This window comes from Crocodylus porosus, unplaced genomic scaffold (genome assembly GCF_001723895.1).
Source record: "Crocodylus porosus isolate Cpor-Errol unplaced genomic scaffold, CroPor_comp1, whole genome shotgun sequence".
Taxonomy (NCBI): domain Eukaryota; kingdom Metazoa; phylum Chordata; order Crocodylia; family Crocodylidae; genus Crocodylus; species Crocodylus porosus.
The window spans coordinates 1958256-1981590 of NW_017728906.1; the positions used below are offsets into that span (position 1 = coordinate 1958256).

The window sequence follows — 23335 nt, forward strand, 5'->3', positions numbered from 1 at the left end:
AGGGGAGATGCAAAGCATCCTGGGATGCTGCAGTACTGTGAGTTAACTTGAATCTGGAAGGGATCTGGAACAGAAGTCCAATAAGGCATTTAACCTAAACCAGTTAAGTCTGATACTACATCTGTCCAGGTTGATCTTAAACCAGTTTCAGCCATTTTGGCTAGGGATGGACATTACACACAAACAAATAAATGATCAAAAACCAGTTCAAATCTAACACAACATAAGTTCAGTGCACATAAACCACTTTCAGAATGGCTGAAACCGGTTTCAATAAACCCCATTTACTCATCCGAGACAAAGTTTTTTCCCCATTCAGAATCTTGGATTTGAGTATTGGGCCCAGAGTAGAAGGCTCAGTCTTTGGCTCTGGGCTTGGGACTGAAGCCAGAGCTGAGTCACTGCCTGTTCCAGGCTGGGGTGGCTCATGCAGTGGGAAAGTGGGATTATGGTGGGCAGAGCACAAGGAAGACTATGTGGTGGAGGTAAGAAGCACACAGGGGAGATATGGGAGAGGGGAAGGGGTGCACAGGGAAGACTGCATAACCTTTCCCCCTCCCCCCCTCCCCTCACTACCCACTTCTTCCACTGACAACTTTATAATTTTCCAGGTACAGAATCTAATTATTAGAGGGTTGTCTTAAATTCAAAGTCATTTATGACTGGAATAAATATGGTACTTCTCCTCTCACCCAGCTAGTAAACAATCCTATCTTTTTTCCAATATAAAAGGTAAGCAGAACATTTCTGTGGCCCTATATTCAATATGAATAAATGATCCTTTATCTTAAATGTTTACAAATTTTTTTTATTTTTTTTTTAACCAGGAGTTAACATTATTTACCTGGAAATATTATCAGGTGAACATGCAGATATGCTGGTCTCCATACTGTCAGAACTATCTAAGCTTAACGTATCAAAGGCATGATCCTTGTAAGTGTGATCAGGGTAATGGAAACTATTTAGATACACATTAGATTCAGATGCAGTTCTGCTGTAGAATTCAGGAGATTTCTGTCTTTGTTCTTCACATATATGTTGATGATTATACCCTACAGAACAAAAAAGGCAAAATTATAAGTTACAGTTTTATCTAATTGTTAACACTTAAATGTTTTGGAAACTTTTTGGCAACTACATGGGTGAAACTAAACAGCAACTATGCACCAGAATTAACTTTCACAGAAAGAATATAAAGGATAGAGAGCAAGACACAGACACACCATTAGGAGCACATTTCTTTCAGAACAACCACTTCCGCTCTGACCTCACTATCCTTCTACTCAAGGGAATGCCTTTAAAAAGTGAGTTTGGGAAGAAAAATTCATAAGCTGGCTGGACACTATGCACATGCAGGGAGGCTGCTCTGAAATGCTATAATTACACCGAGTCGGAGCAGGTTCAATTAATCAAGTCTGCTGAAGCATGGTAATTACTGTGCTGTAACAGACTCCAGCATCACGTGTATCAGTGCCCCGTGCTGAAAAATGGCAGTGGGTTGGTTTAAACTAAAGCTCATTCAACTAGCTTTAGTTCAAAGTGCCCCACCACCATTTTTCAGCATGGTGATACACATGATGCTCCAGGCGCTTTAATTAGTGCAGCTCATGGAGCTGGGCTAATTAAAGACCCCAGCAGCATATCTATAAAAGTTCTAAGAATCAATGACTAAACAATGATATTGGATTTACGGCATATTATAATTTATCCAACTTATGAATTCTTTCCACACATGAAAGGCAAGAATGTCCCTTCTCCTTTTTGATAGGTTTTTCTTTCTCAGTCTTCAACTTCTTTTTTTCTGCTAATTGTCTTCTGCTTTCTCTGGCAATTTCTCACCACCTCCCACAACTGTTCTTTAATATGCTGGGCTGGGCTTGTTCTGCTCAGACCTGATGAAGAATGTCTTGCATTCAAAAACTTGTCTGACTCTGGTCTTTCATAGTTTTTCCTGGAAGAGCAAATGTCTGTGGCTTCTCAGCTTCTCCCCACTGCTCCAGAACACTTTCCCTTCACAACCCCTCAGATTATACTATATGGAAATATAGGGTGAGCATGAGATAAGTCAACCAATTAGGGCTGCCTTATGAGCTGCTGTGATCTGTTACCAGGCAGACTAAGGAAGCCTGTAGAGTATGCACGGGGTCCCCCATTCTTCCAGCTTATTTGAATGTGTGTAGGCAGGATCTATCCCAACTCTTGGTCCTATAAGATATCACCCTAAGAAATTCTTGCCTCTGGCATAATTTCGGGATTCTTACAACTACAATGTCATTTTTACATTACTACTAAATAAAGAAATATCATCCTGAATTGGGAACATGTTTCTGCTGTCTCTTCTGCTGATCCAGTGTGGTTCTGCTGGTACACTCAAGTTCTTTTGCCATCTGATAGTTTCTCAGATATGATAGAGTAAGCAAAAATCCATTTCACAAAGCTAAAAGATGCTGCCTTCTTTTCTCTTAAAAAGAGCCAAAATACTCTCAAAAAGAAAACTGAAAAATGCATGACTCACCCCAAGCCATTAATGACACTAGTTTATTAAGAAAAGCATGCACTATGCACATCTTGTTTCTCCCTCCCTCCTTTCACTCAGCAGCTGCAAACTTTCTCATAAACAATGCATGCTGATTCCTGAGATGCTAATAGCATTGCAGCTGCTACTTAAAGAGATATTAGATTACAATAAACTTTCATATTAACTGGTTAGTAGATTTGTAAGTGGCATAAACACATTTCATTTTTCATAGGCTACTTCCAGACATGGAAAAAAGCAATCTAAACTCTGTGCACCCTTGCACCACACTTAGAAAAGGTATCACGTTAGTTGGATCCGGCTCACCCAATGTCCATATAGATCAGGCACTTCAGAGGGCTTTTATCTAATAGCTGATTCAATCAGATTTAGATAAAATTGCCAAAAAGCCCTGCTGAAGCACGCAATCTATACAGATGCTATGGAGCCAGATCAAACTAACACATTGCTTCTTCCAGTCTTCTGGTAAAGCATGTTATTTTTTCTCTCCCTCATGTCTGTCAGCATCCATAGAACACAGCACCACGGAACACAGATTTTTATGCGTAGCTTGTTTTTATCACTGTCATGAGAAAATGCTGCTAAGATGTTATTTGCAACATTTGATAAGATTACCTTTAATACTTGAACCTTTGGAATGACTAATTGCTCCTTTTAAAAGGTTTTCAATTATTCATTATGCAAAAGAAAGAAACAGAAATTATAAAAAGAAGAAATGTTATTCTAATAAACATACTATTTATAAATCCATGTTCATTCATTTAAAGTTACTTATGAACATTTCATTTTACTTGAAAAATTAAATATGCTATATTTCACTGCAGAAAACAACCATCACCATCTGCAACACATAGTGAAACATAAGAATTCTATTGGTAGCAAAGGTAAAATGAGTCTTAGCTGTTGTGTGCATGCTTTTTGCCACCTATAGTTCACCTACCTTCACACACACACACAGACACACACACACACAAAGAGAAATCAAGATTAATTAACTGTATGAAAAATAGCAGAAAAAGTGCTGAAGAAGAAAAGGATAATACATAACTATGAGTTCTCATTAAAATGAGAACAAAACATTTTCTGGAAAGAAAAAAGTAACACAGGAGAAAAGGAAAATGCATAACTATGAACACTAATTAAAATAATAACACCACTTTCTGGGAAAATATTCCATTTATTAAATGTTAAATATTGCTCCTTTAGGTAAGTTTATGCAGTTTTCCAAATATAGTTGACTAACAAACAATTGTATTTTATTCTACTATAGTATTTAAGTCACTGAACTACTACCTGCATCCAGCTACAGAAAATATAATACCATGTTCTCCTCTTCTCTTCATGCCTTCCTGAGTCAGGCAGTTCAGTTTATTTACACTGCCAACACTGTTCAGTACCAGCTATCAGGGGCACCAAAACCAAGTAAAACAAATGTACAAGCATCCTATTTCCAATTAAAGACCAACTAACTTTTCATTAGCTGCCACCAGGAATCTTGTCAGGAACAAAAATACCCCAAATCACCATACTAACAACATTAAAGTATCTCTGAGAAGTGAAGTACTGACTTAAAGCTTCTAGTTTAGATATTTAAAAAAATATCTGAGGAAAAGGTTATGGAGGAGATGACAAGGAACAACACAACCCTTTACTTAAAAGAATTTCTGGCGTTCAGATTCCCAGTCACAAAGTGTGATACAAAACTACTATTTTTTTTTTAGTTACAGGTCACTGTTCCGGAAAGACTGTGCTGTTAGAGCAAACTGACATTAGAACAAAAGACCAAAATGAAGTTTTGCTTCTTTATTAAAAAGTAACCACACTGCCAAGTCAAAAAGTTCATCAACAACCACAAAAAGACATAATTTAAAGCACTGTTGTATTAGAGCCATAAAACCATCATTCTACCGCCACAGAGTAACAGTGAGGTGAATTAGAATAAGCTGCTTCCTACATGCAGTTTCTAAAGGGGCACTGTCAAATTTTCTTAAAAGCTGGGCTTTTAAAAACTCTCTTTAACATATCTTCATATACAGAGCTAAAAATGCCGTCTTTTTTTCTAGTGTTCTGCTTTTTTTAAAGCAAACATCAACATCTAAATATTAAAACTTATTTTAGTGGAACCCAAGTAACACTGCTGTATTTATTTTGATGTATTCAATTACAATAGACCAGCTGATTGAACAGTCAGCTCTGTGGTCCCCTATATACTTCTAAGCTAGGAATTAAAATTATTAGGCACATTCCTGGGCTATGGCTCTGCAGGTATGTCTTGACAGTGACCCTTTATATTAATTATTTCAAGAAAGCATCTCAGGGACACACACAGCCAGATAAGACAATGTTCTCATACCTTTTTTGTTTTTTCCTTTTTTTTTGTTTAATAAGAGGGGAAAAAATAAAATAAGTCATATTGTGTTTTTTAAAGCCTCACGTTTTTTGAAAAAGATATTCTGACTATTGTTTGCAAGTAAAATGAGTCATGCTCCAAGATTTGAGTTATAAAAGTACTCCATAACACCATAGAGACAGTAGGGTCCCAGCTAGCCTTCTAACTGCACAAGTTTCTAACTGTGTAGACTTCCATGTCTCCCTCCCACTTTCTCCTCTTCCTCAGGTGGCTGATAGTTTACCTTTTGCAGACTGTAATGTAGATTACAGCAACTTTCTGCTCCCAATGGAACTGTGCGAGCCAAGCTACCTGCAGCCCAGGCCTAGAGAATAGGGCTGGCTTTTCCCCTTTGTTTCTTTTGATGGTCCACTGCTCGAGTCAAGCTGTGCAGTGGGGTCGGCTGTGGCCATAAGTCAACCTGGCTCCTTTTGGAGTCTGTCCTGCAGTTTCGCTTCAGCAGGCCATATAATCCAGCCCGGAAGTTTTGGGGTGCATGCATACTGGCTGGAGCAGTAGTCACTCCCCCCCCCCACCCCACACACAGCCTCTCTGTTGGAGCAAGGTCAGCACTCTACCACTTTTCCAGGAACGAGGGGTCCCTTGCAATGAAGAAGGACCCACACACTCGAGCAGCTCCCCACAGCACAGCAAACCCAAGAAGCAGCTCAGGACTCTTTGGTGTGGGCCCGCCTCTGGAGCCCATTGCTGAAGGGCAGGTAGGGGGATGCAGGCACCCAGAACTACCTACTGGGGAGTCCCAAGTCCTAGACTGCCTGGGTATGGGTGAGGCCCCCCCAGAAGGGTGCCACCTATAAACTTGGCTTTGTAGTTAACAGTGTTTTAAAATTATAGTTAATGTTTTCTTTTGGTTTGTTTTATTCTCTGTAATAAATCTGGGTTCTTGGGTATTTATACTGCTTGCAAGAAGCGGGATTTTTTTGTTTTCATTTATATGGGACACCCCAGCAAAGTTAGTATTCCCAGATTTCTGGGTGGGGGCTTGAGCCTCTGGTATAATATATGAGGGGCCCCAAAATTTGAACCTGGCCCTTTCTGCTGCCAACTGGTGCCTAGCAGAAGGGTTACATAAATAAAGTTTATTAACAGGGCTTAGGCAAAACTGGTTTAATTTCTACTCATACTGATTTTGGTTTCATGCTCAGTGTTTTAGAGGTCCTTAAGTCACCCAAATTCAGTTCTTTTTCACTTTAATGGAAGCCCATGTATCAATAGTAGTTGAACAGTCCCAAATATTTTAATTTAGCCATATTATTTACAACAGAGTCTGCTGATTCTCAGTCAGCCTCATTCGCCATCTTCAGACCCACAGATAAGTCAGTCATGGAGGACAATCATCCTCAACTGTGTGGGAGTGTGGAAGAAGAAAGTTTGGTATATTTAAATAAACTAGCCTATATTTGGTACCTGGATGGTATATTTAAATAAAAGGACAGACTGACATTTTTAAACCAACTTGCACTATTCCAAAGCCACAGACTTTCCCCATTTCCAATATAAAAAGAGAATGTAGGCTTTCCCAAAAAAGTTGGATCAAGTCCTTTGCTGTTCTTAGATTCTATTTGCATGCATCTCTCAAGTCCTAGGGTTCTCAGTACTTGAAACATGGCCCTCATGTTTGACTAAACATTTTTTTTTAAATTTGTTCTGTGAGTTGTTCATTGTAAAATAATATTTAATAAAGTAATCTGTAGAAATATTGTGAAAACATTCTGGGGCAAATATATGGGGGTACAGGTATTTCCAAACCTTAAAGAGATTTTAGGAACAGGAAAAATTATTATAATCTTCCAACTCCTTCCACAAATACAAATCTCCATATTTTTATCTGGATGGAAAAGGTAACAGATGATCAACTAATTACCAAGAAAGGTGACTGAAATGGAAACTGTTTTGATTATTTTTCAAGATCCTGCTTGTTCCTATTTTATTAATCCTGTGTCAGCGCAAGCAAATCAACTGGATACAGCAATCAGCTCTGTTCCTTCTGCCAGATCCTTCAAGTTAGGCCACCTCAAAAGTTCATTTCTTCCAGTAAGTATCAACACAACCTTGTAATCCTCCCTTCATTTAGGGTGCTTGTACACAAGTATAGAGGCTGTTCCAATGCACTGTAATTACAGTGTGTCAGAGCAGATATGATTAATCGAGTCTGCTGGAGCATGGTAATTACTCCAGCAGCCTCCCATGTCTCATGCATCAGTGTCCCCATGCTTCAAAATGGCAGTGGGGGTACTTAAATTAAAGCTTGTTGAACAAGCTTGAGTTCAAATGCCCTGCTGCAGTTTTTAAGTGTGGGGACACTGATACATGATACACTATGGCATTTTAATTAGAGTAGCTCCTGGAGCTGCTCTAATTAAAGCGCCACCCCCAAAGCCCTGGATCATGTGTAAGTGCCTTTAATGTCTTCTCTTTGCTATTCTCTTTACTGCCTTTTCAATGGAAATAATCATAATCCTGTGGTGACGGCAGTTAACAAAGACCTCATCATTGCACACAGCATGTAACAAATGCCTTACACTATGACAAATATACCTCCTTCTATATTCTGTCTCTCTCTCTCTTATTCAATCTAAAGTTATTCTTTTATTCTTTTTTGGCTACAATATTACTAGGATGATTAATTTCAGCAGTTCTCCTGCCCACACTCATTGCTTTTTCTTTATTCATATATGAAAGCAATTGTTCACGTAGCATACTTTGGTTGAATGCCAACAAAAGAGAACTGTGTTAGAGCTTGCAACATTAAGGTTGGGCAAATTCTTTCAGAATTAGCGGATCTATCCTTCCCTGAGGGCCAGTGTTGTCAATTTGTATGTTCTTAAAAATTCACAGATGTTTTCAGTTACCTGCATTAAATCCCATCCTCAACTAAACTACACTTGTAAAAACATTCCAGCTTTCATGATTTATGATTTTTATTTTTGAAAAACAAAACAAAACTGTTTAACATACATCTTGTATATATTTTTTAGCCAACACAAGCAGACTATTGTAGACCAGATAGCAAAAGTGTATACATGGGCAAATTTTCTAAGCTACACCACTTGCTAAATTCACCAAAGAAAAGTTTTCCAAGCTCATAATTTTGTTTTGTCTGGCTGCTGGTGAAATAATTTAGAATGAAAGTTACTCAAATACAGCAGATTTCTGCAAGACTCCCATGAAGCTAAAGCTATAAAAGGGACACATCCACCAAGTATGGGTCAACTTTGTAAGGTAACTGAAAAATAATGCTTTTTTCCACAGGAAATATGCTCCATATGTATTTAGCCATCTCTCTTAATTTGTCTGCCTATATTCTTCCTACTTTTAAAATCTATCAGTCCTGAATAAGCAAAATCAATAAGGGAAGGTGAAGTGGATTCCACTGTAGGTCATTCATGCACAAATGAAAAATACTACACCTGTGAACAATCTTCCTACTGCTGAATATTTTTGGCAATCATGCACGTGTCAGAAGCAAAGGAAACTGACTCTCAGTTCTCCTTTGTTGAGGGGGCTCCAAGCCGTGGGGCCACACACAGCCAGGACCAAGTCCTGCACCTGGCAGGGCTCTCAGACCCAGCTGTGCCACATGGGCAGCCACCATCGAGAACCCTGCACCTGACAGGGCACTGCTGCACCATGGGGTGCTGCTGCAATCTCCTGGCCACAGGGATGCACGAAGCATTCCAGCACATCTTTGTGGCTAGGGACAGAGATTACTCAAAAACCAGTTTAAGTGATCAGAAACTGGTTTAAACCTGTAACAGAACAGGAGTTCAGTGTGCATAAACCAGTTTCAAAATGGCTGAAACTGGTTTAAGATACACCTTGTTGAATGTAGTATCAGTAGTATTAACTGATTTATGTCAAACCGGTTTATGAAACTTCTGTTCCAGACCCCTTCCTGGTCCAAGTTAACTCACAGTCCTGCAGCATCCCAGAATCCTTTGAAGCTCTGCTGTCTGCTCCAGAGAGCAGGGTTGGCCCCACCCCTCTGCTCCCTAGCTGGGGCAGTGAGGCCTGGCTGACAAGGGGCTCAGCCAGAGTGGGAAACCCAGCAGGGGACCACAACTGGGTCTGTCTGTGGTGGGGGTGCAGCCCCTGCCAGACTTTTCCCCACTGGAGCAGCGGGGATGTGGGGTGAGGGCAGGCAGGCTCAGGTAGACTGAGGCAAGCAGTTGATAAGGGGAGGGGGCATAAATCCCCTCAGCTCCCCAGGCCATGGGATACAGGGAAGAGGCTGGGAAACCAGGGCTGGAGGGATGGCCACCTCTATCCAGTACAGGGCCAAGCCCTGCTGGACTAGACTGAGAGGTGGGAGGTGTTGGCAAAGACCTGGCACAATCACCACATGTATGTGCTGGAGATGGAGCTAAGGTAACAGGAGTGGGTCCCAGACTGCTTGAGCTGGTGTGAGCAAAGAAAGCAGAGCACTACATTTGCATTATGAAGCAGAACCTGTGAAAGGTGGGAGACTGGAATACGTAAGCAGAGACAACAGACAATGAATGCATACGAGTCCTGCCGAAGGTGCTATAGGTAACAAGCATCTAATGTCAAGACACCCAAGGGGGAGAAGTGGGTGCAAGTGTGCCTGTAAAAACCCAAGGAGACCCGAGGCCTGTGGGATCTCCACTCCAATACCTAACACTACCTGCTGGTTCCCCAAAAAGGGCTTTCTGAATACCTGGCTGTAAGCAGACATTCTGCCCTCAGGATTACATAAGACTTATGCAAGGCTTTCTCTGGTCTTCTTGGTTTATTACACTCCATTTTAAGTTAGATTAAGTTGTGTGTGCTCTCACAGTGTTTTACTGGGCTGTATCTTAGCTTAGGTGAAGATTGTTGGTTGTTCTTTGTTGTGTGCTTGAGATTGCAAATTGCTGTGTTCACTACATGCTCGCTTCAGAGAAAGGGCTATTCTTGTTCAAGCTTTTATGAATTCAATGTCACTACCTTTTTCCCCTCCTCAACCCCTCCCTCCCCCCGCCCAGCAGGGAGCTGGGGGTGGAGCATAAGCCTGGCAGACACTGCCCCTCCTCCCCCACAACAGCACACCCTGGCTGGGGTCCTGTGTGGGCCAGGGAGGAGATTTAAACCCCCACCCTCAAGCATGCTAGGCCCAGGCTGGGGCCCCCTCCACTTGAGCAAGGATGAGGGAAAAGCTTTGGAGCTTCAGTCCCTTCCCTTTGGCAGTGGCTGCAGGCTGGAAGGCATGCTCTAGCACCCCCCACCCCGCCAGCTTCTGAGCCACTGCAGGCATGTGGCTGCATTTCCTGACTCAAAAGTGAATGTCTGTTCACTTGCTTCTCAGCTAAATCGCTGCATTTTAAAAAACCTGCAAAGACTGAATTGATTTAGCCTCGGGCTGTTTGACTGTCTGTACTTAGCCTGTGTGCCCACATTAGCTGTGATCTTCTACCCCTGGGGGTGTGTAACAGGGAACCCTAGCCATGTTACCAGAACCCGAATATCCTGGGCACAGTGTACTGGTAAGGTGGGAGTTAAAAGCTGAGCCAGGCCAGCCAGTCAGGTGACCAGAAGGGGGCAGGCCAGGACTATAAAAACCCTGGGCTTGGTGAGCATTTGAAAGACTGGAGGAGGGAAACTATGGAGGACCCCAGAGAAGTGGGAGCAACCCCAGAAGAAGGACTGTAGCCAATGGTGGGGAGCAGAAGCATGAACCGCTGCGTAAATATAAGCTGGCGTGCTGCCTTCTTTAATCATATTTCTTTTGGTGGTGGTTATTGCCCAGGGAAGGACTGTTCATATTTTTTTTGTTACTGAGTAAGACCAGTGGTTTGGGTAAGGTTACTGGGGAAGGAGGAGGCCTCATTGCAGCCCCACTATAGCATGGGGCAGTGTTTGGGGTGCACAGGCCCAGTGACAGAGAGGGCGCAGTATTTGGGGGCACAGGCCCAGTACCAGAGAGGACAAGCCTAAAAGGCCAGGGTGGCCTGGTGCACCTGGGGTGTGACTATATATGGTTTTTTTGTACTGGGACGGTGGAGGTCCAGGGCCGTTGCCCAGCTTTGGGCTTGCAACCCCCGGCTGTGGGGCCAGTGGATGGGCCTCTAGGCCAGGGAAGCTGTGCTCCAGCGTGGAGCAAAAAGGAGGGTGACGAGCCTCAAGATTAAAGAGCTAGAGCCTCAGAGTCAAACCCTATCTGGTGGGTTTAGATGGGGAGGCCTAGCTAGAGAAAGACTGGGGTCAAGGCCAGTGGTGGCGGAGAACCCCAACATACAAAAACCAATAGGCAGTCTCCTGCTAACAAAAACCATTGGTATAAAATTTCCATCAAGACATGGCAGGAGAGTAGAGAGTGGGATACGAGAAATCTTAAAGGAGCGCCCTTGGAGTCCCCACATAGGGCGTAGATAACAGGAAAGATGGTGCTGGGGAGGGCAACCTGTTACAGGTTGAGTTGTGTTTCCCAGTGCCTGGAAGATTGCAACAGCTGCCATGTCCCTGCAGACTGCCTACACATGCAAATGAAAGCTGGATAGAAACCAGGTATAAAGTTATTACACATTTTTGAGCAATAACTTTATAGCTGGTTAAACCCTTTTAAGGCAGGATACTTAATCTGCATATGTAGCCAGTCTAAATATCTTGTGTAATTAACAAGGTGATTGCACAATGGATATAAGGTGTAGAGGGGGCCAGAGATGCTACTGTGCATCTTTAACAACCAATCTCTTTTCTTATCTTGAACACACATTTACAATAGACTAAGTAAGTTGTACCCTATCATAATAATTCACCTGTGAGTCAAAGTTGTGAATCTAGCAAGTTACTCTACCCAGGCAAAAGCATTTACCTATAGAGAACAATTTATATGATAAAAAAATTACAGAGAATGATTCTCTACAAAATAAAAATGTAAAAAGCAATAGATAGCCTACCCCGTTAAGACAAAATATTAAATGGACTAAGTTGTCCAGTTTACTCAACACATCATTTTCAGCATACCTTTTTAGCACTGTATTTACAATAATTATATGCTTTTAAATTAGAATAGGAAATTTATAAATAGATATTTGTGCTCCTGTAATACTACTAATATCATATCTTCATCGTCTTTGCTGGAGACTGTAAATTGTATAAGTAGGTTCCTATTTTCATTAGGAGAAAAATATACTATTTTAAAGCCCTACTACTTTTGGAGTTACTAGTCAAGAGATTGAATATTGCATATCCAGGAATATAAATGTTTTAAAAAGACCTTACCTTTATGCATTCTTCTTGGTTCTGACTCTTTGGTCATGGCTGCCAGACAGTGAGGAAGTACACTGCCACAGCTGTTGCTCTGTCCTAGAGGTAAATGACCCTGCATGAAATTTTGTAAACACATAGTTAAAAGCTGCATACTTTTGCACTTATGTCAGAAATTCCCTGAAAAACAAAAACACTTCTTTGGCATGAACTCATCTGAATCAGCTTGAGTTATTTTAATTATACATCCTTTACTTACTGAAAAGCTTTCAAAACAATTTCCCCGCTAAAGATGATGTGAAAGCCCCTCTTGCTTTGTTGACTGGCAGTGCTACAGTTTAGATATCATTTTCAGTTGACATAACCTTATCTTCCCCCTCCAGTAATATCCAGAGGAAACCAAAAAATGATACAATTAACAGGCCTCTGAAATCAGTTTAATCTAATCAAAGTTCATTTCTTTATCTTAACAGGCTTAATTCATTTTCTAGGTTTGCCGTTTTTAACTTCAGGAATATTACAACAAATATATAATGTCTTTGCCCTTATGTTGATCAATTTTATTTTGAGCTCAAAATATTTCTTATGTGGAAATTAGAAATGGGAAAATCTATATATCAGCATATTACTTACTTTGGGATTTACACTTCGTCCAAGAGTAGAACTATTGAAGTGCGGTGATACAGAGGGAGTAGTTTTCTTGCGAGGTAAAGTATCACTCATGTACATGCCTTCCTTGTGCTGTTTCTTTCTTTCTTCCAGATTTCTAAAGTGCTTAAAATGTAATTTGTAAAATAGTTTTGAAAAAATGAATCCCACTTTTTAGTGAATTATGTTTCATGTGGAACATGCTGAATCCTACAATTTGGAAACTTCATTGTAAATCTAAATATTCAGTTTAATATTCTTCTTGTTCAGGTTGATGCAATATGGGATTTCATAATACACACTTTTCATAGAAATTAAACAGTGCATGGTAAACCAAGAATCAGTCATTCCCAAAGTCAAATTATCAACCAGTCTTGGTTTACATTAATATTATGAATTCTGTAATGCATGTGCAACCTACAGATTTCTCAATTAAGCGATTATTATGAATGAATTCTGCCAATATGGAAGATACATGGTCAAGATAAGGTAAGGTAAAGGGAAAAAAAAAAGCAACAGCCCAATATTCTAAGATACAACTTCTTAGAGGCTGGGGCCCAAATTGAGGACAAGGGGATTACTTTAAAAATAACAGTTTCAGTTCCTCATCACCTTAACACAAAGCTTGTTTCCATACAGTTAAGTTATTTAGAGATTCACCTTAAACACTGTTCTGCAAAAAAAGAAATCAGACTTATGGAATCAGAATGGTTTTCTGAACAGACTGTAAAGCTGAATGTTAAACAGTCACCAACTAGCAAGTGAATCATGTTATAAATAAACTTAATTGCCTGTAATTTTAAGAACATTTTTAATCAGTAAATAGCATATGCATAAACGTAGCAACATGTTATAACTTGCATCTATTTTTACAAATGGAATCTTATTAGGCCAAACCCCAATAAATTCCAAAGAACTGGCCATTTAAAAGTGATGCATTTTTTGGAAAGGTTATACTTCAAAGATCATAAAATCCCCTCAATATATTTTTGATTTTAAATCTTAATAATTCATTATTGCAAATGCTTCTGACCACTGAAATGGCATTTCCCATTGTGTTTATTCATTTATTTGAATGGCAAACAGACGGAGCCCATGTCTATTTTGAGATCTAGATTCTTTGTTGTACAGACTATTTTTATTCAACAGCACCTAGTAATAATCCATATGAAATTCAGCAAAACCTTTAGGTTAAGGACTCTGAAAATTTGATGAAGAAAGGGTTCTTACTAATGTTATACTGCAAAGTTCATGGGTAAATGGCTTCTTAGTTACCCATATTAAAAATCCCAGATGGTCAGCTTTGAAGTTACCTGTGGTTGCCTGCGGTGTTTCTTAGCTGGGAGAGGAGGAGGTGTATCAGATAAAGGTAAAGGATCTACATGTGTAACCATAACCTCAGGCCAATGGACTGATGGAAGTTGAGCAATAGAGCGAGGAGAAAGAGAGTGAGGAAACACAAATCCAGAACAGAGAGGTGATCTTAGCTTTATAGGAAAAAGAGAAATTACACACAAAGTTTTCTACTTGGAATTACTCAAGAGGCATGGCACATACAAGCTGCAGTTTATAATATGCTTTTATTTGGAGAGTTTAAGCACAGAAGGAGACTTGTTAGTGGAAACTGGTGAAATACATATTTAAATATTTAAAACACTGTCCAAAACGACAAAGTCTAAGTTAAATGGTAAATGATAGTAGCACAAAAGTAAATATTTTCCATTTATAAAGTTAATCCATTTTTAAGCAATTGAGCTTATTTGGAAAAAATAAAGATAGCTATAATAAAGCAGAAAGTCAAAGATAGTATTAAAAAAGCCAGAAAGAACATATTGGAATAACACATACAAGTAAGAGGTATTCATCTCCTCCCCCCTCCCATGCCTGTCCACAATCCCTACAAAACCCAAGGTCAGTATGTTCCTTGCATAACATCTCTAAATGAACTACAATAAAAATGTTCAATGAACACTTTACCCTCCACTGTACACATGGACATTAAAAACATAACTACAAACTACTTTTCAAAAGAACATGCTACCTTTTAGCATTTGAAAGGCAATGATCAAACTTGTTTCTGATGGGTTCATTATTCTTATTGGCCTCCAAATCACCATCTTTTAGAACAAAGACATTTTATAGCTGGAGAATTCATTTGGGTTTCTTACCCAATCAATACCTGACCCTACATTGCTCACAGTCTGTTTCAGGGTTACATTTACTATATGATGGGACAAAAAAAACAGCCGTGAACAGAATGATGTAAAGAAAGGGAAACATCTCTCAAACAAACCTCTTTATTTTGTGGCTGGCTCACCAGCACAGCCGTGGAAGGCTCGGTGGCAACAGCGTCAGCATCTGTGGGGGGCTGAGTGGAAGGGGGTATATTCGTGGAACTGCCATACAGCTCACTAATTTCACTTACACTGATATAACCCTAAAAGGAGGAATTCAGAAGTTAAACACAAAAAAGGAGCAAAAGCCAAAAGGCATGCAAGAGTATTAATGTACCCAGTACAATGAAGGTTAGTGTAGAGTGATACAGCCAAATATCTGTGTTTATTATCAAAATGATCATTTAAAGCCGTAATAAAATCACCACTAGAATTTAAAAATATTTGAATACCCGAATATTAAAAAAGATGTGTTATCAAAAGGAAAATATACTTTAGATAATCAAGAGAGACTATTCAAATAACGCCTTTAGCATTTTTTTAGATTAACATGCTTTAAATTTAAATACCACCTATAGTGTATCCATCACCTAGATTTTAAATATATCATTGACATTTCTTTAAAAAAGGAAAAGAAATATGTTTTCTCATTTTTAGTTCTTTGTGTTTCCTTCCTTTCCTTTTAATTTCCTGTCAATGTTTTGTATTAAATACGCCTCTTGCGACTTGTAACTGCTGTTACTCTGTAAATTGCTCTACATACTCTCTAAATTCCTCTAATCAGTAGTGTTTAACAGTTGCTACCATCTATCTGATAACTGTTTTAAGCTTCCACATTGATGATATAAATGTAATTCTATTAGAAAGCAGCCATCCACATTTCTATTTTTTACTAGCAATGTTGGAAGAGGGTAGAGGCCAAGGACTGACAGAATGTGGAGACTAGAGAATACATTTGGCCCAGAACCAACTCATCTAAAAGAGATGAAATAGGACAACTGTTATACATGTTCTGCTGTGAAGAGAAATTCGATCTTCAGTGCTACCAAATAAACCTCTAGAATAAAAATCAGAGATTCAATACAGTGGTCTAGAGGACATCAGATTACACCCAAGTCAAATGTCCACTTTTTGATCTGTAGGAGGGAAAAAAAGCATTTTAAAAAGCGAAAAGGTCACTGCTGAGACAATGTTATATAAAGGTAGGCTGAAATGTATTGTAAAGTTATCAAGACAATGCTCTGCTTGTAAGCTGAACAGGTGAAATGGGTATGGTTATAAAACTGAACTAATAAATTAAAGCAAAAGAGAGATGGCATTTAGGAATTAACATGATCAAAGCAGCAACAACCTATTGCTACCATCTCCTCAGATTAAAAATACAGAAATTTAAGACTACACAAATAATTGTGGGGCTGCAGGGAGAACCTGCTGCAATGATTCTCTAGCAGTTAAGAGTATTTTATCCAGCTTTTCTTCACCTGGAAAACAATTTGGGAAAACCAAGCAAAAGTCCTTGTGTCTCTGATACAAGCTAGAAGGGAATGCAAGTTAGCCTTCAACTACGGTAGAGCACAAGCTTTATACTATGAATTATTTACTAACAGAAGCAGGCAATCTAATAAACTGTTTTCTCAAAAAGAGAGGATAAATTGGAAGCAAGGTCAGATCAGGGCCATAGCAGCAGTATATATGTATAATTAACTTTGCTACATGGTTAAGTGTTACTAATATGTATTTTAAACTGGGGAAAAATCCACAAAAAGCACAAAATCCTCAGGGAAATCCTGAACACTGCAGAAACTATATATATATTTTAGCAGAGGCATAGCAGTACACCTCCACATTCAGGGCAGCCATGTAGCACATGCCAGTGCCTGCCATGCTGATTGCAGCTGTGCTACTAGCTGCTATTCTGGCAGCAGCTGCTTTTGTGCCCTGCCACAAAGGTGGTGCACAGGGCAGCTGCTTGGTGGCCCCACTTCAGTTACACTTCTGTAGCTTAAAGACTGTAAAGCTTGTTCCCAACTTCCTTGAGGTCAATGACGTAAGTCAGAGATCTCACTGGGCACTAGCTTAAGTCCTGTAGCACAAGCAGATTAAAGGGATGCTTTAAAATCTCAGCCTTGTAGAAATATCAATATTCCTAACTTCTAGCTCTTTTTTTTTTTTTTTTTGCTGTGGGCTGAACAAGTTGTCCTTTTACTCCACAGGTCTTCTAGTTCCTTTCTTACGCACGCATGTGCATGCAAATTCTCTCTCTCTCTCACACACACCATACGCACAGTCATGGTTTCAGAATTGAGATTTCTGTTGGGGGAAGGAAATAAAAAAGAATACTCTGTGTCTCCAAATGCTCCTTGTGATCAAAATGGATCAATTCACCCCTAGGCAGAGAGTCAAGCTAAAGTCTATTTGCCACTAAATGACAGGTTTTTAAAGGTATCCAGGTGTCTATCATTTATCTGAATAAAATACTTGGGACAAATTAATACTCAGTTGCCATGTCTACACAAGAGGCTGTCATTTGGTACTTGTTTATACAAATGGCAGAAAGCACTTGTTTATACAGGTGCTAAATGACTGTGCACTAACAACTGTGCAGTCAGCGTCTTATGTTGACAAACAAGTATTAAATGACTGCACAGTAACTGGAGTTATTGTGTAGTAGTGCCAATGAAGAACAGTTTTGTGACACTACTGCACAGTAGAGTTGTGGCATGGGTTTTGCTATGCGATGCTACCGTGCAATAGCATCAGGCTACCTTGCAGTATGCATCTCATGCAGATGAGGCCGGGAGGTGTAATCACTGAAACTAAGACGGCTGGTAAGAAGAGCAACTTTCATCTTATACAAGTTGGATGGTATAAAGACTTAAATTATATAAAACATTTAAGTTGTTTCTCTTCTTATTTACCCTATTATAAATTACAAGTAATTTCATTAAAATGAATAGAATTGCTCTGCTAAGAGATCAAGTGAAATAAGAGGAAAATCTGTCTCATAAAACAATCTCAGCCATTTAAAATATTGAAATGACTGGTTCATAATTCTGCTGCAGAAATTAAGTCAAAGATGGCATGCTCTTCTAGTAAAACAAACAAACTAAACCCTTTGACGGAAGATAAAAATGTAGACAAATATATCTGAAGAAGACTAACATTTTCTGTTTCTCTGATTAAAATTTAATATTTAGCCACAATTCAGAGACACAAACACTTCATTAGGATGAAATAAGATGGTGTTGATAGAATGTGATAACTATAGTTTAGCTGAATCACTACCCCTACACTTACAATTACTAAGGATGGTGGTTCATATTTATTCAAAATTCTTTCAAGGCTTACAGCCCCTCAGGTTGTGACAGAATGCAGTAAGCTAAAAGCTATTAACCTTTAATTGGGTAGCAGCGAGTTGTAGGTCTCATTTCACAGTATCACCAAATTAAGACCTCAAGTAAAAATTATAAGATCCTCAACAGTTTTTCAATAGGTAGATCTAAAACAGCACGAAGTACTTAGCCCCATATTTAAAATGCTAATTACATATTTATAATACATTTCTTTCTATCCCTAAGAAAAGTATGACCAAAAACGTAAACATCTAAAAGCAGGAAGACTGGAATTCATTCATATTTGTCTGTAGCTATTTTTGGATTTTGTTTTTCCTCTCCATTATATTTAATGCTCTATTTAGAGAAAAACAGACTCTCTAATAAATGTAAAATGGTAATTTATTCAGGGCAAGAATCTAAGGCAATGCCCACTACAGCTGGGAAAATGTCAGAGAAGCTATTTTTGCCCTAATTTGCATGTTCCTATGTAACAGAACTAAGTTACTTAATCACGGCAAAAACAGGATATTGAAATTGCAGGAACACTACTTACCAAATCATATAAGATTTACCAAACTCTAAATAACTGTTGCATCAAATGTAAATAAAAAATAAGTTTGCCAGGAAAATAATAATCAGGAAAATAGCAGTTAACACTGTTTACCTCTTTCAGACTACTTGGACTGATAGGAAATCCTCTTCCTCCAGAAAGTCCAGAATACTTCTTTTCCAGATTACAAAGATTCTCTTTTTCCTGTCAGTAATTGAAATAGCTTTATTTTTAATGTGAATATTTATTCAACTAAATTTAATTTCTATTTATTTAAAAGGTAGAAACAAACCTTCTGGTGAGGCTTAATACGTAATTGCAGTTTCAGTGTCATTTATTCACAGCAGCACTTAGACTCTGCAGCAGTTCTTGACAGAGCTGGGATTGCCAGAAGTGATTAATGATTTCAGGCATCTCATTTTGGGGGACTTCTAATTTGGCAACATAAAGAGGCCTAATTTCATAAGTGAGTGGAAGCACCAGTCATTTTTGAAAATACTGGACAATAGCTGTGGTCAACCAGATAACTTTTGCTTTCCATTCTCAGCCTTCAAGTGGACAGAGCAAACAGAATTTGAATCCCTGGTTGACATACAACCAAATTTAGGACCAACAGCTTTTCAACCCAGATTTTTATTAGACAGGAGCTAGACAGACAAACAGCTTGTTTTGGGAAATACTGCCCACAATATTGTAACTACTTCTATTGTACCATTGCTGTTGATTTTTAAACTAAATGTATCTTACAAGATAAGAATTGCTTACCCTTTGCAGCATCATTATTAAATTATTCTTTTCTTTTACAAAGTGATCCTGTTCTCTCTGAGCTTGCTGGACAATATGATTAGCTTGCTTCTTGAGAGCAGAAATCTTCTCCTAATATGAAAATATAAGAAAATTTTAGAATATTCCTATTTGATAGCACAATACATATCCAGCCTGGATCCTGTTCACAGATAGCACACTTGCACAGATATACTTCATCCATGAACTCCACCAAACCGATCAGGGTTAGTTAATAATTATTTCTTAAAATTAAGACTACAATAAAGCAACTTAAAACATTTATAAAGTAAATATCCTTGGGGAGCACCCTATCTAAAAATAAAAATAATTGTTTTCCTCTTTCCCACATTTTCTTCTTCTTCGGCAGACCCTTGCTATTGGGGATGATTGTCTTCCATGACTGTCTTATCTATGCATCCAAAGATGGCTGATGAGGCCTATCTAAGATCAACAGACTCTGCTGCAGCTCACGCACGTGTTTCCATGCAGGGTGGGTGGCTCTGGAGGTTCCAGGTCCTGAAAATGATGGTGTGTCCTCACTGGTATTTTTGCCTGCTGTAAAGGTGATCTCACTGACTGCAGTTATCCAGCCAGGAAGAAATACAGAATACTGTATTAGACAGGCTATGTTTAGGGCACCTTTTCTGGCCCCCTCCCCATGTCAGGATCTGCTCTGGTCACCCCACAAGTTACAGCTGCCAAATCACACTTCTGTCTCATCCGAGTGCTAGATGATCTTCTTGTAACTTCTGCCTTCATGCTAGTTCATGACTAGGAGCTTCCAGACCTCACAATCCTGCTCCTGTCACCCTTAGGTGGTCAGCCAAATGCTTCAATGTTTTGGAAAAGCTGTTTTCATGCAAGGCACCTGTTCATAATTTCTTTTATCATGAAGAAGCTGCTGTACATCAGCTTCCACAAAGCTTTTGACAGAATGGGACCTTGATCCAATGGCAAGGAGACCAAGACAACTGGGGATTTCCCACATTATAATATACAATTAAAAAAATTATGACATTTGCATAGAAACTTGTGAATTCTAGTTCCTGCTCTGACCTTTACTTTCTCTCAGCCCCTAGACCAGGGGCAGGCAATTGTTTTGGGCAGAGGGCTGCTTACTGAGTTTCGGCAAGCCATCGAGGGCTGCATGACAGGCAGCCCTGGGCAGATTAATATTAATTTTCTAAATTTTTTAGGGGCCCCATGGGCCAGATAGAATGCCCTGGCGGGCTGCATCCAGCCCCCAGGCTGCATTTTGCCCACCCCTGCCCTAGACACAAAATACCTCTATCTTGATTTCTGTTCTGCCAAGTCGGGATAATAACACTTGCCAGACATTTACCTACCAGCAGATGCTACGTTGTAAAACTGAAACATACTGTGTAAGTCTCAACATTTAAGACAGCAGTGCACAAAAACAAAGAAAAAACCCATTTCTTATCAACTGCTCCTTCAAGCTAAATGGGGATGACAATCTAGGATGTAGATACTTAGGATATCTTCTCATATGCTGAAGATAGGAAAACCAAACAAGAAAAACTGCAAAGATACGGACATCCTTAATTTCCTTCATTCTTCTACTATAATTAAGTTGTAGTCTGCAACAATGCTTAAATCTATTGTCTAATTTTGTTTAAGAAGAAAAGTTATGAAATCGGGTCCAAGAATGAAACAGTAGCCAGAATGTAACAGTAGTAATGAAACATCTTTCCTTTACTGACCTTTGAACTGTCTTTACAAGAAGATAGTGAAAATGATCTAACAAATCTCAGTTCACCAAGTCATTCCATAGCAAAAAGGGAAAGAAACCCAAGACTTTGAATGCAAGTGCCCCTTTACTCAAAAAATTCTTGAAAGACATGGGTGGAGGCAGTACAGGGGGAACGTTTCTGCTCCATGGGAACATGGGCCCAGGCTAGAACGAAGAGCCACACTTCCGTTCAGGTCACTGAGTCAGATGACCCTTCTTTGCTCTCTTTTCTGGCCCAATACACCTCTCTCTCATGGCTGCATATGGGGTCAACTTCAAAAGGAGTGCTGGAAAAGGGACTTGCTCATACTTGACCTGTAGTGTGGCAGTTAGAGTGAGAAAGACAGAAAAATCCAAGTTCAGACTTTTAGGTGAAGCCGGGGCCTAGAAGCTAGGTCTTCTGGCCTCCTAAGTGAGTACCCTACCCACAGAGTAATTTGGAGGGAAGTGCAAGAAGTGTATTTTTCACTCTTCCTGTTGTTGCCAGTGTCACAGTCATCAATATGCAGCAGGGATAGAATTTCCTGTAGACAGCCAAAAAACAGCCACTTCGACAACCAGGTAATGTTACCCTTATACCACTTATGCAAATCAAAGAAACGTACAGTTGAACTGAATTTTCATTCCATTACCTTTCTACTGACAATGCTGCGCTGATACTCAGCTACTTCACGTAGCAGCTGCTGTGTCAGATTCTCCTTCTCCTCATCTAACCTACTCTCATGCTCAAGCTGCTGAAATTCCAGGTCTTCAAAGTGTTTGCTTTCTACGTCCAGCAGATCAGCATCCTTTAAAGAAAAACAAACAAAAACACTGCATTTATAGTGCTCAGGGAAGAGATATGTAAAAGCCAAAAATCAGTCTGAAACGATTATTCAAATTAATTCCATAAACATGTCTATCAAGTAGCTCTTAAGAGCTACAGTCATCAACGTGAAGCAGACACAGCTGATCCTTTGTCCTGACTTTATTTCTTCAGTTATATCCAACCTCCAGCTACTCACTTTTACAGGTGATTTTTATCTTTAAAGTAGAAAGTGTTATTGAAGCAGTGGACCATAATCTTCATCCTAGAGGGACAGGAAGTCTTTAGCTCTGAACTGAGTACACTGAGCTTCTCAAATATGAAGGCTTGAAGTTGATTCAAAATTATATGGGAGCAGAAGAGAGGTCTGATATGTTTCTGTTGCTTTGCAGCATTCTGTACAAGCGGAAGATTCCTAAGCGTCATGGGCTTCACATAGGTCACACTATTGCAGGGCTGGGAAAAATATGGCCTGCAGGCCAGATGCAGCAAACCAAAAGATTTGATCCAGCCTACACTTGCACAGCAGCCAACTCACTGGATCTGGCCCACAGGCAGCTGGCAGCTCCAGCCACCATGTGGTGCCGGGGAGGCAGGTAAGACTTTTTCCACCCAGCAGCACCTCTCTTATCGTTTCATAGTAGCTAAGGTCAGGAGGGACCTGAACAGATCATCTAGCTTGACCCCCTGCCACAGGCAGGAATGAATGCTGGGTTCACGAGACCCCAGATAGGTGATCATCTAACCTCTTTCTGAATTTACCCAAAGTAGGGGCAAGGACCACTTCCCTGGCAAGCTGGTTCCAGATTCTAGCCACCCTAACTGTAAAATATTGCCTCCTGATCTCTAACCTAAACCTCCATCAGCTTATTACCATTGTTCCTCATCACCCCACTTGCTGCTGGGGAGAATAGGGCTCTTCCTATTTGCTAATGATCTCCCCTGATGAGTTTGTAGGCAGCCACCAGGTCCCCCCTCAGCCTCCTCTTGCTGAGGCTGAACAGGTTCAGGTCCCTCAGTCTCTCCTCTTGCTGAGGCTGAACAGGTTCAGGTCCCTCAGTCTCTCCTCATAGGGCCTGTCCTGCTGCCCTCTCACCAAATGGGTGGCCCTCCTCTGAACCCTCTTCAGGCTGGC

General features: G+C 39.9%; 1 protein-coding gene across 5 annotated transcripts in view; it reads right to left on the bottom strand.

Annotated features, from left to right (window-relative positions):
• Nucleotides 1-23335, bottom strand: part of PHLDB2 (pleckstrin homology like domain family B member 2) — an 89992-nt gene that overhangs the window by 10724 nt on the left and 55933 nt on the right. For 2 of the 5 annotated variants that reach the window (XM_019528594.1, XM_019528592.1), the window contains 8 exons: nt 22028-22183; nt 19625-19735; nt 18974-19063; nt 15094-15237; nt 12786-12926; nt 12168-12267; nt 3152-3187; nt 845-1052 (listed from right to left, as the gene is read on the bottom strand). In XM_019528594.1, the coding sequence (XP_019384139.1) occupies nt 845-1052; nt 3152-3187; nt 12168-12267; nt 12786-12926; nt 15094-15237; nt 18974-19063; nt 19625-19735; nt 22028-22183 (986 nt within the window). The remainder of the gene's footprint in view (nt 1-844; nt 1053-3151; nt 3188-12167; nt 12268-12785; nt 12927-15093; nt 15238-18973; nt 19064-19624; nt 19736-22027; nt 22184-23335) is intronic. The other 3 variants (XM_019528596.1, XM_019528593.1, XM_019528595.1) reach the window with 2 other exon arrangements.